The sequence below is a fragment of the Herpailurus yagouaroundi genome, unplaced genomic scaffold, assembly GCF_014898765.1.
Source record: "Herpailurus yagouaroundi ecotype Mexico unplaced genomic scaffold, PumYag 160, whole genome shotgun sequence".
In the NCBI taxonomy this organism is placed as follows: domain Eukaryota; kingdom Metazoa; phylum Chordata; class Mammalia; order Carnivora; family Felidae; genus Herpailurus; species Herpailurus yagouaroundi.
The window spans coordinates 50,641,272-50,654,227 of record NW_024412401.1 but is presented as its reverse complement, the minus strand read 5'-3'; the positions used below and the strand labels follow the sequence as shown (position 1 = coordinate 50,654,227).

General features: G+C 49.9%; 1 protein-coding gene and 1 long non-coding RNA gene across 24 annotated transcripts in view; both read right to left on the bottom strand.

Annotated features, from left to right (window-relative positions):
* ODF2 (outer dense fiber of sperm tails 2) overlaps positions 1 to 12,956 on the bottom strand; it is a 36,651-nt gene that overhangs the window by 5,197 nt on the left and 18,498 nt on the right. For 21 of the 23 annotated variants that reach the window (XM_040482514.1, XM_040482519.1, XM_040482525.1 and 18 more), the window contains 9 exons: positions 11,476 to 11,547; positions 9,883 to 9,954; positions 9,645 to 9,761; positions 8,814 to 8,999; positions 8,286 to 8,395; positions 6,516 to 6,651; positions 3,145 to 3,255; positions 2,937 to 3,041; positions 405 to 563 (listed from right to left, as the gene is read on the bottom strand). In XM_040482514.1, coding sequence (XP_040338448.1) covers positions 405 to 563; positions 2,937 to 3,041; positions 3,145 to 3,255; positions 6,516 to 6,651; positions 8,286 to 8,395; positions 8,814 to 8,999; positions 9,645 to 9,761; positions 9,883 to 9,954; positions 11,476 to 11,547 — 1,068 coding nt within the window. Of the gene's footprint in view, positions 1 to 232; positions 564 to 2,936; positions 3,042 to 3,144; positions 3,256 to 6,515; positions 6,652 to 8,285; positions 8,396 to 8,813; positions 9,000 to 9,644; positions 9,762 to 9,882; positions 9,955 to 11,475; positions 11,548 to 12,956 lie in introns of those variants that run through there. The other 2 variants (XM_040482528.1, XM_040482529.1) reach the window with 1 other exon arrangement.
* LOC121035067 (uncharacterized) lies at positions 11,964 to 12,350 on the bottom strand. Its single transcript, XR_005792740.1, has 2 exons — positions 12,311 to 12,350; positions 11,964 to 12,079 (listed from the first exon to the last, which is right to left on the bottom strand). It is a non-coding gene; the product is annotated as an uncharacterized LOC121035067 (long non-coding RNA).

Here is a 12,956-nt window from a genome sequence, read left to right as displayed (position 1 = left end):
GAACCTCAGGCAATGGACCTGGTAAGAGTCGGGAAAGGCAGCTGGAGCAAGAGAACGTTGGGAGAGAGAACATCCCCCCCTCCCCCCAGGCTGGGTGTCTCCCCCTGGGGGTGTGGCCGAGCACTGCAGCAGAGCATGAAGGGCAGAGGGACTCGAAGCACAGGCTGGGGGGCGGGGCAGCACCGGAGAGTGACGGCTCCTATAACTACAATCACTTTGTGCAAACACAAGGCATTTGGCACACCAGACTTTTATTTCACAGCACTGATGATCGCTCACTCCTTTCAGAAAGCAGCAGCCAAGAAAAAGGAAGTGGTCCTCCCTTGGGGGGGGCGTGCAGCTCATCTTGGTAAGCGGGCCCCTGCTCTGGCCAGTTCGTGGGACCCTTTCTGCCAGTCCCTTACCCGGCTGCGCAGGTCTGATATGATGGCTGTGAGGTCGATGTTCTTCCTCTCGTAGCCCTGCAGCTGGTCCTGGCACTCTGCCAGCTTAGCCTCTGTGATCTTGAGGATGTCAGGCAGCTGCTGCAGGTCAGCCAGCTGGGACTGGAACTGCCTACGGGCCTGTAGTGGGGAGAAAAACCCACCGTTGGGAAGGGCCCCCGCTGCTTGTGGGACCAAGCAGAGTCCTTTGGAATTAGGGCAGGGCTGCCGGCGGTCCCCAGAAGAGGATCCTGTGGGACAGCAGGAATGTGGCCTGCCCTCCCCACAGGCCACTGGCAGCGGCAGGCTCTTCTCCAAGGGACACAATGGGCCCTAACTTACCACCTGAGCCTGCCACTCCTTTCGTCATTGAATAACAAAGGCAATCACGTAGCAAATACCAGGACCTTGTTACTCTGCTGAGAGCTCTCTGAACTACTCAATGAATTCATACAACAACCTATCAGCTTGGTGCTGTTGTCCCAGTGGAAGGACTCTAAGGATCAAGGGAGGAAAGTCATTTCCCTAAGGCTGCTCAGCTAGAAACTGATAGAGACAGGGGCGCCTGGGTGGCTTAGTTAGTTAAGTGTCTTGATTTCCGCTCAGGTCATGATCTCACAGTTTGTGAGTTTGAGCCCCACATCGGGCTGCATGCTGACAGTGTGCACTGATAGTACAGAGCTTGCTTGGGATTCTCTCTCTCCCCCCCTCTCTGGGCCCCCCCCCCCAATAAATAAATAAACATTTAAAAAAAAAACAAAAACTGGTAATAGAGCCAGGATTAAGGTCCAGTCTAACTCCAAAGCCCCTAGGAAGGCAATCCCAATGCTACAGCTCAGAGGAGAAGGTCAGAACTCTCTGATTTAGCCCATCCCTGTATTAACAAGGAGACTGGGGGCACCTGAGTGGCTCAGTCAGTTTAGCAACTGACTTTGGCCTAGGTCATGATCTTGTGATTCTTGAGTTCGAGCCCCACATCGGGCTCTGTGCTGACAGCTCACAGCCTGGAGCCTGCTTCGCATTCTGTGTCTCCCTCTCTCTCTGCCCCTCCCCTGCTCAGGCTCTGTGTCTCTCTGTCTCTCAAAAATAAATAAATGTTTAAAAAAATTTTTTTTAACAAAGAGGCTGAGGACCAGATGGGGCAGGGACTTGCCCAAGGCTATGACACAGGTTAGTGGCTGGGCCTGGACTACTCAGTCCATCTCTAAAGGTAACAGTAATGGGAATGCAAGCTGGTGCAGCCACTCTGGAAAACATTATGGAGGTTCCTCAAAAAATTAAAAATGAAACTACCCTACGACCCAGCAATGGCACTACTAGGCATTTCTCCACGGGATACAGGTGTGCTGTTTCGAAGGGACGCATGCACCCCCATGTTTATAGCAGCACTCTCGACAATAGCCAAAGGATGGAAAGAGCCCAAATGTCCACTGATGGAAGAATGGATAAAGAAGGTGTGGTACATATAGACAATGGAGTATTACTCGGCAATCAAAAAGAATGAAATCTTGCCATTTGCAACTACGTGGATGGAACTGGAGGGTATTATGTTAAGTGAAATTAGAGAGTCAGAGAAAGACAAAAATCATATGACTTCACTCATATGAGGACTTTAAGAGACAAAACAGATGAACATAAGGGAAGGGAAACAAAAATAAAAACAGGGAGGGGGACAAAACAGAAGAGACTCATAAATATGGAGAACAAACTGAGGGTTACGGGAGGGGTTGTGGGAGCGGGGATGGGCTAAACGGGTAAGGGGCACTAAGGAATCTACTCCTGAAATCATTGTTGCACTATATGCTAACTAACTGGGATGTAAACTTAAAAAAATTAAAATAGGGGCGCCTGGGTGGCGCAGTCGGTTAAGCGTCCGACTTCAGCCGGGTCACGATCTCGCGGTTCATGAGTTCGAGCCCCGCGTCGGGCTCTGGGCTGATGGCTCAGAGCCTGGAGCCTGTTTCCGATTCTGTGTCTCCCTCTCTCTCTGCCCCTCCCCCGTTCATGCTCTGTCTCTCTCTGTCCCAAAAATAAATAAACGTTGAAAAAAAAAAATAAAAAAAAAAAAATTAAAAAAAAAAAAAAAGATAAAGGTAATAGTAAGATGACCCCTTTGTCTCTAGGGATCCAAGCTGTCTCTAAAAGAATAAGGTTCTTTGGGGAAAGGGGAAGGAGAGGCACATCTTTGGGTTGGTGCAGAACAAAACAGGCATGGCCAAGACCTGGCAGATCTTAGCACCTGAATCCACTTGGATTTGCTCTAAGCAGGGGAGATTATTTTAAGGAAACTGAAGAAGAAAACCAGGAGGAAAACAGCAGCGAGACAGCGAGAGAGAGAGAGAGAGAGAGAGAGAGAGAGAGAGCGAGAGCAGGGAGAAGGCACATACACAGTAGTGTGGACCAGCCCAGCAAGGAGAAAACTCAATTTTCTGGTCGAAATCAAGGAAGCCCAGAGGGACAGACTGGCAGACCCAGGACTGGATGGCGGAAGAAAGCAAGGAAGGGGAGCAGTACCGCTTCGATCTCTTTGTTCATCTCATCTTTAAGGATCTTGTTCTCTTTGTCACAGCGTTCTAGCTGGGCGGCCACTTCATCAGCCTCCAGTCTGGTCTTCATCACCTAGGAGCCGCCAAAGCATTGGGCCGAGTTTCAGTGAAAAACACCTTTCCACCCGACCCTTCCTGGGAGAGGCCTCCTGGCTGACCTCGCGCAGATCACCTACCTGACTCTTATAGTTGTCGATCATCCCTTCATAGTTCTTAACCGACGCCTTCAGCTGCTGCACCTCGATGTGCGCCTGATTGAGCTTGTCCTCCATCGGGGCGAAACTAGCCTAGAAGGGGTGCCTACTGAGTAACCCGCAGGAAGCTTCCCAGAGCAGACAGCCATCCCACCCTCACCTCCCACTGCAAGTGGCCAGCCGGGGGAAGCCCTGACGCCTCACACCCACACCCGAAGTCAAGGTGCGCCAGGGCAACTCAAGTGAAGAAAGAACTTGACCACTGAGCGATGGGGGGCCTAGGGGCACCGACCTCCCACACAATCAAAAATGCACATAGAACTTTTGACTCCCCCGAAACTTAACTATTTCTAGTAACCTACTGTTGACCGGAAGACTTCCCAATAACACATAGGCAATTAATACCTATTCTGTATGCTAGATGTCTTAGATACTGTACTCTTACAATAAAGTGAGCTAGAGCAGAGAAAACGTTGGGGAAATCATAAGGAAGAGAAAATACACGTATAGTCCTGAACTGTATTTATCCAAAAAAAAAATCCGCATATAAGTGGACCCATGCAGTTCAAGGGTCAAGTGTAGATGCAAGAAAGCGACCCCTGTGTTTTCTTGTTCTTATTACAAAAGCAATACATAATTGTTAAAGACTATGGAGGTAAGACCAAGGAAAACTAATTGTGATGCATGATGATTGCACCAAGGGATGTCTTGATTTATGGCTTTCTGTCAGTAGCTGAGTACTTTTTTTTTTTTTTTTCAGCAAGAATGGGATTGATTATATTGTACTTACTGCTTTGCAACATGCTTTTGCAAGTAACAACGATGTTATACCTACTTCTCAAGTCAACAAATGTCCTCCTACAGCCTAAACGTTCACCTCAGTAGATGGAACAAAAGAAATCATTGTATCTCAATACAGTAAAACAATATGCAGTCACTGAAAGAGATAAAGCTAAAAAACAAAACAAAACCAAACAAAACAAAACCCAAACCTGACCTAAAAAGATATCCGCGAAGTATGGTTGAGTGAGAAAAGCAGGCTGCAGAATAATGGGTACGTATGTGTTTGAATGTCTATGTTAGTATTGGGGGAAAACAACTGGAAAAATACCTATGTACAGTTAAGGAAGAACAAGACTTCCGCGTCACATTTGTGCACCGTGGTAAACTTCCACTGTGAACTTTGTAATCATCATCTAAGACAACAGGCTCCTAAAAACATTATTTTGAATGGCCGCACTGTGTTACGCTTCACAGACACACATACTGTAACCAACCCCCTAACCACTTGCTAGGCGTGGGGGCTGACTTTCACTTCCCCAGCAACCGCCCCTCCCCCGCGAGTGGCTCCAGTGGGAAAGGCTGGCTGACGGTACCAAGTGTCCCCAAGGAGTCACGGAGCAACTCTTGCCTTTCACACATCCCTGACGGGAAGGTGAATTTGTACAACTGTCTTATTCTGTGGTGACTTCTACCAAAGCCGAATTTATGCTCGCTATCTGATGACCCGGCAACTCTACCTCAAGGTAGAATTTAATTTGCAAATTCTGGGCGGCTCAGTCGGTTAAGCATCCGACTTCAGCTCATGTCACCATCTCGCCGTTCGTGGTTTGAGCCCCGTATCAGGCTCTGTGCCTGATATCGGGCTCTCTCTGCCTCTCCCCTGCTCGTTGGCTCTGTCTCGCTCAAAACATGAATAAACGTTAAAAAAAAAAATACAAAAAAAAAAAAAACACCAAACAGGTGCACCCAAAGGTACACGAAGATATCCACTGACAGTAGAATGGATAGATCTACTGTGGTGTGGTCGTGCAACAGCAGACCGGACAGCATTAAGAATGAGACCCGTCACACGGCACAGATTGCTCGCAACCATAATGCTGTATGAAAGCCAGGCACAAAATTCAAAACCAGGCTAGCTAACCTGTGGTGACTGAAGTAAGGATAATGGTCACCTTCACAGGGGGGCTTATAAGCAGGTGAGGTCACAGGGGTGCTAATAAGGTTTGGGTCAAGGTGACTGATGGACAAAAATGTGTTCACTTCATGAAAATTCTAGAATGTGTGTACCTTGCCATACGTCATACTTCTTTTAAAATCAATCTGAACAAATAAACCAGTAAAAAAAAAAAAAAAAAAATTAATCTAGGGGTGCCTGGCTGGCTCAGTTGGTTAGGTATGTGACTCTCGATCTCAGGTTTGTGAGTTCAAGCCCCAAGTTGGGTGTAGAAATTACATAAAAATACGGGGTGCCTGGGTGACTCAGTCAGTTAAGCATGCCACTCTCGGTTTTGGCTCAGGTTATGAGCTCAGGTTTCGTGAGTTCGAGCCCCACATCAGGCTCTGTGCTGATGGCGCAGAGCCTGCTTGGGATTCTCTCTCTTTTTCCTCTCTCTCTGACCCTTCCCCACTCACTCTGTCTCTAAACAAATACACTTAAAAAAAATTCTTTTAAAAAAGAAATTACATAAAAACAAAATATTTTAGGGGCACCTGGGTGGCGCAGTCGGTTAAGCGTCCGACTTCAGCCAGGTCACGATCTCGCGGTCCGTGAGTTCGAGCCCCGCGTCAGGCTCTGGGCTGATGGCTCGGACACTGGAGCCTGTTTCCGATTCTGTGTCTCCCTCTCTCTCTGCCCCTCCCCTGTTCATGCTCTGTCTCTCTCTGTCCCAAAAATAAATAAATGTTGAAAAAAAAAAAAAAAACCAAAATATTTTAAAAAATAAATAAACAAGCCCACATGTCATTGTCCAGATCAATTAATAGGATCCAACCTGGCTCTGAAATATGAACCTTGGTTCAGGTGCCTCTCGTCCCTGCTGTGCTGGGTGTATAGCAAGTGGTTAAAAGCCGAAACTCCAGAACGAGAATCGGCTTCAAATCCAAACTCCAACACTTCCAAGGGCAAAATCTGGGCAACAAACCTGACCCCTCTCGAAGCCTGCTTCTTTATTCTATAAAGCAGAGACGACCACCCTATTATCAGGAGGTTAAAGGGAGAGTGGATACACATGAAGGGGCCAGCAGCCCCCCAGGTGTCAGTGTCCTCCTCCGATGGCTGAGTGTGCGTGTTAAGTGTCTCACATGCATTGCCACATTCTCACCAGGCACCCTTTCCTCCTGCTAAGGAAACCTCGGGGACAAAGGATGAACCGTCTAACCCGGGGCCTGTACTAGCAAGAGGCGGTCAGGACTTGAATCCAGGCCCGACTCCGGCGCACGCCCTCCTAATCAGGCTCCTGCCTCCAGGCCCCCTGAAGAACCCCGGGTCATCCTTGGGGCCCCACCGAGAGTACCCCACCAGCAGCGCCACTGTCCTCCACCCATGGTGCCAGCCTGCTCTCACGACAGACCTTCAGCCTCTCGTTCTCTAGCTTGAACGCGGAATACTCAGCAGTCTGCCGGTGTAGTCTCTCCACCAGGCTGTCCCGGTCTTCCCGCATCTTCTCCTCCAATGTTTGTTGTTGGTTTACAAGATCTGTCACCCGGCTGGGAGGTCGCAGAGTGAAAGCAGACAAAGAGAAGCAATTGCATGGGTTCTGAGGAGCCGGGTCTTTGTGTGGCGTGGGCCCAAGGGTTCCTCCCCAGCCAGTCCCATCTCTGTGCCCTGTCTGCCACTGTGGCGTTCCCACGTACCCCACCTCTTCTGACAGCCTTCAGATTGGTCTCCCATTCCACCCCCTCCAAAAGCCTTCTGTGTCCTGATCCTCCCATGAGGCCAAGACACTCCCTAAAGACAAGAACCAGAGACGGGGTCGCTTCCCAGCTCTCCGTGGCACCCCCTGGATCTCAGTCCAGCAGGTCTTAAAGTCAGGACAGAACTCCGAGCCTGGGTGGTCAGGGACACCCCCAGACATTACACTTCCTTGTTCACAGGTGTGAACACTCGCCTAGCACGGGTAGGGACTGCAGTGAATGTATACGGCACGATGGGAGAGAAGCCAACTGCCCCTGCCCTCGCTCTCTCCCCCTTTCCCTCCATCACTCATCAGGGCTATAATCCAGTAACGGAGGACTGTGGCCTCGCAGGAGCATTCGGGCTCACAGACCCAATACAGAACCTTTACACGGTATGTGCTCTCAGTAATGATCAATTACAGTTCATTCGGCAAATATTTGCTAAGCACAGACTAGGCCCAAGCAAACATATCCCGTTGTTTTACCCGGCAATCTCCTCCTCAGCCTTAAAAACCCAGTTCCGGGATGCCCGGGTGGCTCGGTTGGTTGTGTCCAACTTCAGCTCAGGTCATGATCTCACAGTTTGTGAGTTCAAGCCCCACACCAAGCTCTGTACTGACAGCTTGGATTCTGCTCTGGATTCTGGGTCTCCCTCTTTCTCTGCCCCTCCCATCCTCCCTCCCTCTCTCTTTCTCCCTCTCTCTCTCTCTCTCTCTCTCTCAAAAATAAATAAAAACATTAAAAAAATCCAAAACACCCAGTTCAGACTTCCCTTTCTCAGGGCATCTCTTCCCCAATGCCTCTCATCTGTATCACGTGTCCTTCTACCTTCACTATCTGTAGATAATGAGTAGATGCTCAATAAATATCTTTCAAACGAACGAACACATGAATATAGGTGACACTGAGGACGTTTGAATGGTCACTGGTGCCTAGTGGCGAGAAAAGTGTGAGTTCACTCCCCGGCAACTTTAGGCCATTTTGGCCTCCTACTCTGACCTTCTGAGGGCTGGGCAACACAGCTGCCGTTACTGGGCAGACGACAGAGAGACGACATGATTCCGGCCCTCTGGGGGGCGGGGAACACAGCCGCCCTTACTGGGCAAGCCACAGAGAGAAAACATGATCCACCCCCCCCCCCCCCCCCCCCCCCCCCGACACAAGAATGAGGACACCAGTGTGCACGCCCAGTTCCCACGCTGTGCACACCGGGACCCAGCTCAGCCCGGGGACCGGCAACAGACTTAGCCCTGTGTGAGCAGAGAGTTCTGGCCCCTCCACGGCCCCCGCCTGGGCCGCCACACCTCAGCCCAGTGCGGCCCCTGACTGACGACACTACAAGGCAGCCGCGAGGGCGCTGGGGCCCCCCTCAGGCTGCCAGGCTCCTTCCACCCGTCTGCCTGCTTCCCTCATCAGCCCATGCACCGTCGCCTAAACTCACGTACTCATTCAGGACGATAATTTCCAGCTCCAGGTCTCCCTTGTCTTTCACAACTTGATTGTAGCGGCTCCTCCATGATTCCAGAGTGGATAAAGCCTCAGCGACATAAAGATCCTGGCAACATGGGACAACAGGGCCCGTCAGCCAGGGGTCAGCGCTGAAGCCGAGGCAGCTGGGGGCTGGGCTCACCCTGGACGACTCTTCACCCCTGCAGTCCCTTTGCAGAGAGCACCCAGGGTGATTACGTGAGCCCAGCGGCAGCTTCTCGATTTCTAGCCGTCACATGCGCCCTACTCGCAAATCCTTCCTCAACCGTCATTCCCACCCACAAAACTGACATAGGCTAAACCCCCTCTAATCTCTCGTCTCCAGCCAGCCAGCCAGCCACCCCGCTTTCATCCTTTTACCCATTTACTCACCCACTGCCCCCCGCCCCCCCGCCCACCGGCTCATTCACCCTTCCACTATCACCATCCCTCCGCACCCCCACCGCCTGCCGCCACCCCGGCCGCCCTCCGGGAAGGCCTGCCACCTTGTCAGCAAGTTGCACATGCAGCTGCTCAGCATATTCCTCACTCTTCTCAGCTCGTTCCTTCTGGGCTCGGATGGCCTTCTTTAAGGTTTCTTTGTCCCGGTCTCCCTTTTGCTTTAATTCCTTCAGTTGCTCCATGATGGCCTCCACTTCTGCCTTGTGCTGGTTCCCACTGCGCTCCAGGTTCTGGGAAGGAAGGGCCAGGAAGGGTCGGGGGAGTGGGCAGGGGGCAGGAAGAGACAAGAAAGGCAGAGACGGAGGGCAGAGACGAGGAAAGGGGACCAGCGAAGAGAGGGGATGGGGGACAGGGAAAAAGAAAATGGGTCACCAACTGCGTGGGGCCTTAGGGCTCTCTAAATGCAGGCCAGGGATGAGGGCCATTCCCAGCTCTCCGTGGCACCTCTCTGGGTCACTGAACCCATCGGGTCTTAATGTTAGGACAGAACTCTTCCTTCAGCTCCCAGTGCTGTGGTCAGAAGGATCTCTCACTCACTCAGCAGAGCTATGATCTCAGAGGGTCCCTAGCTCACACAGGCAAGCAGCAACTGAGACCGTGCCTTCCCCAGGGGTAGTTAAAAGACCCAAGGACCTAAGGGATTAAGTGACTGGCTCAGGGTCATGGCACCAAACCCGGTCACTCCTGGGAAGGGCACCCAAGGCCTCCCGGGGTCCACTGCTCTTGCCACTGTCCCAGAGTCTCTCTGAGGCAGAAGTGCCTTGGCAGCAAGTGCCCCATAAACCATTGAGGCAAAGCCTTACTGAGTGTGGCTCACCGCCCTGGGACTGCCATGTCCCGGCCCCTCCTTTCCCACCCGTGGGGCCAGCAGGTACCTTGATCTGCATGCACAGGCGACTGTTCTCTGCCTCTTTGCACCGGAGCTGGGCCTGCAAATGCCCCCGCATAGACTCCATGGATTTAGAAAGCTCGGACGCTGTCTTTGCTTGAGCCTTTGGAGAGAGCGAGAAAGTGGCAGAGCCAGCATTTGAACCCAGATTTCCAATTCCAGAGTGCATTCTCCCCACGAAACTCTACTGGCTCATAAGGAGGAGCAACTGTCAGGGATGGTACCTTCTCACATTGTATTTCCTGGAGAAGTTCTTCTACTTCCTTGTCCTTGTCTTGCAGTAGTAATAGCAGGCGCTGGAGAGAACACACACTGTCATGAGCTCCCTGGGAAGAGCAAGGGAGTCAGGCCCAGGGGGGACAGCCACTCCTGTGAGTGCCTGGGCAACAAGGCCCAAGATCCCGACTGTGACTGCCCATGTCCCAGAGACCCTGGCAGGAAGCATCCAATAACTGTATTGAACGTTCAAGACAACAAATACGTATTGATCTTGCAATTTAAGATAAAGTAATGTTAGGGGCGCCTGGGTGGCTCAGTTGGTTAAGCGTCTGACTCTTGATTTCGGCTCAGATCATGATCTCACAGGTCGTGAGTTCAAGCCCCGTATCAGGCTCCATGCCAGGCATTCTTTCTCTCCCTTTCCCTTGGCTCCTCCCCTGCTCACGCTCTCTCTCTCAAAAAAATTTAATTAATTAAATTAAATTAAATTAAATAATATTAGTCATGGGAAACAATGAAAAACAAAACAAAATGCTAAATTAGAATCCCCATAATCCCCCAGGCAAAGAGAACCACTGTTAAAACACATTAAGAAGTCTTGGGGCGTCTGACTGGCTCAGTTGCGCATCAGACCTCAGCTCAGGTCATGATCTCACGATTTGTGAGTTCAAGCCCCGCGTCGGGCTCTGTGCTGACAGCTCAGAGCCTGGAGCCTGCTTCTGATTCTGCGTCTCCCTCTCTCTCTCTCTGCCCCTCCCCTGCTCATGCTCTGTCTCTCCGTCTCTCAAAAATAGTAAACATTAAAAAAAAAATTGTTAAAAAAAAACACATTAAGAAGTCTTATGCAAAAATGTTCCTACAACATTTACCATAATGTGATTAAATCTTCTACACCTTTTGAAACAGCAAGTTAAAGTTTCAATTTACTGATGTATCATAATTTGGTTCCTGGGCTCTCAAGCTGGAGATGCAGATTTAGGCGTTATCCCCTCATGCTGAATCCCCGACTGTCACCTTTGGAGAGGCCTCGGGGGCCGAGCGCCCAACCCTGGGAAAGGTGGCTTTCATCTTCCTTCTCCCTTGGGAGACTCGTGTGGGCATTAATACCTCAAATACTCCAAAAGGTCTTGGGAGTTAACATGGTGAATTTTTTGTGCAGTTTCCCGATTTATGTGACCACAGATCACTCCCTGCTTTTGTTTCTGGCACCCATTAACATCGTCGAGGAACTTAGGGTTCCATGGACCAGCCTTTGGAGCGTGCTTCCTTGGGAGAGATTCCCAGAACTGGAATTGTTGAACCAAAAAGTCTACAATCCATAATGCAAATAAGGAAATTCAAGTAACAGGCTGATGGTTAGTAACTCCATCAGCACGAGCAGCATCCCTCAGGTTGGGTGTTCAGCTTGGTGGTTTCAAGCTTACAAGTGATCAACTAGACAAGCCCAGTGGAGCAGGCAAGGCAGGGGACATCAGCCCATTTTACAGATCAGGAAACTAAGACCCAAAGAAATGTCAGAGCGAGGCTCCGTGTCCCTCCAGCCCCTCTGCTCACTGTCGCCTAAAACCCACTAGATCCGCCAGGGGGCGCTGTGTTACCGCTTTCTCTGAGTCCGCCTCCGCCAGCCTTTTGAGTAGTGCTCCTTGTTGCTCCATTAGCCTTTCGGAATCCTTCAAGGGAAGGCACACAGGTCGTTAAGCAATGAACCCAGATGTCTACATCCTATGGATTCTTTCCCTTTTCCAAAACTTACATTTTCCAATTATAGGAATCATAAATAGATTGCAACCTCATTATAAAATAATCACCCTCATCCACCTCCAAACCCCACCCCATTGTTACTAGTTTGATGAGTGTCCTGCCTATCCTTTCTCTACGCATTTATATATAGCTACACCTAGAGAAATGTTATCTTTTGGGGGGTTGGGATGCGAAGGGATTTATGAGTGATTTGACCCAAATGATAGCATATTGTATTTTTATGCTACAACTTGGTTTTTTATAAAGAGCTTGAGGGATGCCTGGCTGGCTCAGTGGGTGGGGTGTGCAACTCAATCTCGGGATTGTGAGTCTGAGCCCCATGTTGGGTGTAGAGATTATTTAAAAATTTTAAAATCTTGAAAAAAAAAAAAAAAAACAAAAGCTTTATTGAGCTGAAAATTCAGAAACCATACCCATTTAAAAAGCACAATTTAGGGGCGCCTGGGTGGCGCAGTCGGTTAAGCGTCCGACTTCAGCCAGGTCACGATCTCGCGGTCCGTGAGTTCGAGCCCCGCGTCAGGCTCTGGGCTGATGGCTCGGAGCCTGGAGCCTGTTTCGGATTCTGTGTCTCCCTCTCTCTCTGCCCCTCCCCCGTTCATGCTCTGTCTCTCTCTGTCCCAAAAAAAATAAAAAACGTTGAAAAAAAATTTAAAAAGCACAATTTAGGGGCACAATTTAGGGGCTCAATCGGTTAAGCTTCCAACTCAGGTCACGATCTCGTGATTTGTGGGTTCGAGCCCCGCATCAGGCTCTGTGCTGATAGCTCAAAGCCTGGGGCCTGCTTCAGATTCTGTGTTTCCCTCTCCCTCTGTCCCTCTCCTGCTTGAGCTCTCTCTCTTTTCTCGCAAAAGTAAATAAATAAACATTTTTAAATAAATAAATAAATAAAATGCACAATTCAATGTTTTTTGGCACTCTCCATTATTAATTTTTTAAATTGTGGTAACATATCGCTAACATAAACCATGCCATTTTACATTTGGTTAAGTGTAAAATCCAGTGGCATATATAGTATATCCAAATATTGTGCAACCACCACAACTCTCCAGTTCCAGAACATTTCCATCATCCCAACCGAAAGACCCGTTAAAACACTCTCCTTTCCCTCCTCCCCTAGGCCCCTGCAGCCACTAATCGGCCTTCTTTCTCCAACAGGCCACTGCATTTTTAACCTCTCCCCTTGCACAGCCTCTGGGCAAGGAAGCTGTTCCCAGGTTGCATAAATGCAAACACTGTAGCAATGTACTGTGCTGGGCCAGACGTGTACCAAGTGTCTCTCTCCAGGGTGGAGAGAGGCGGCATGCCTGGGCCAGAAGGT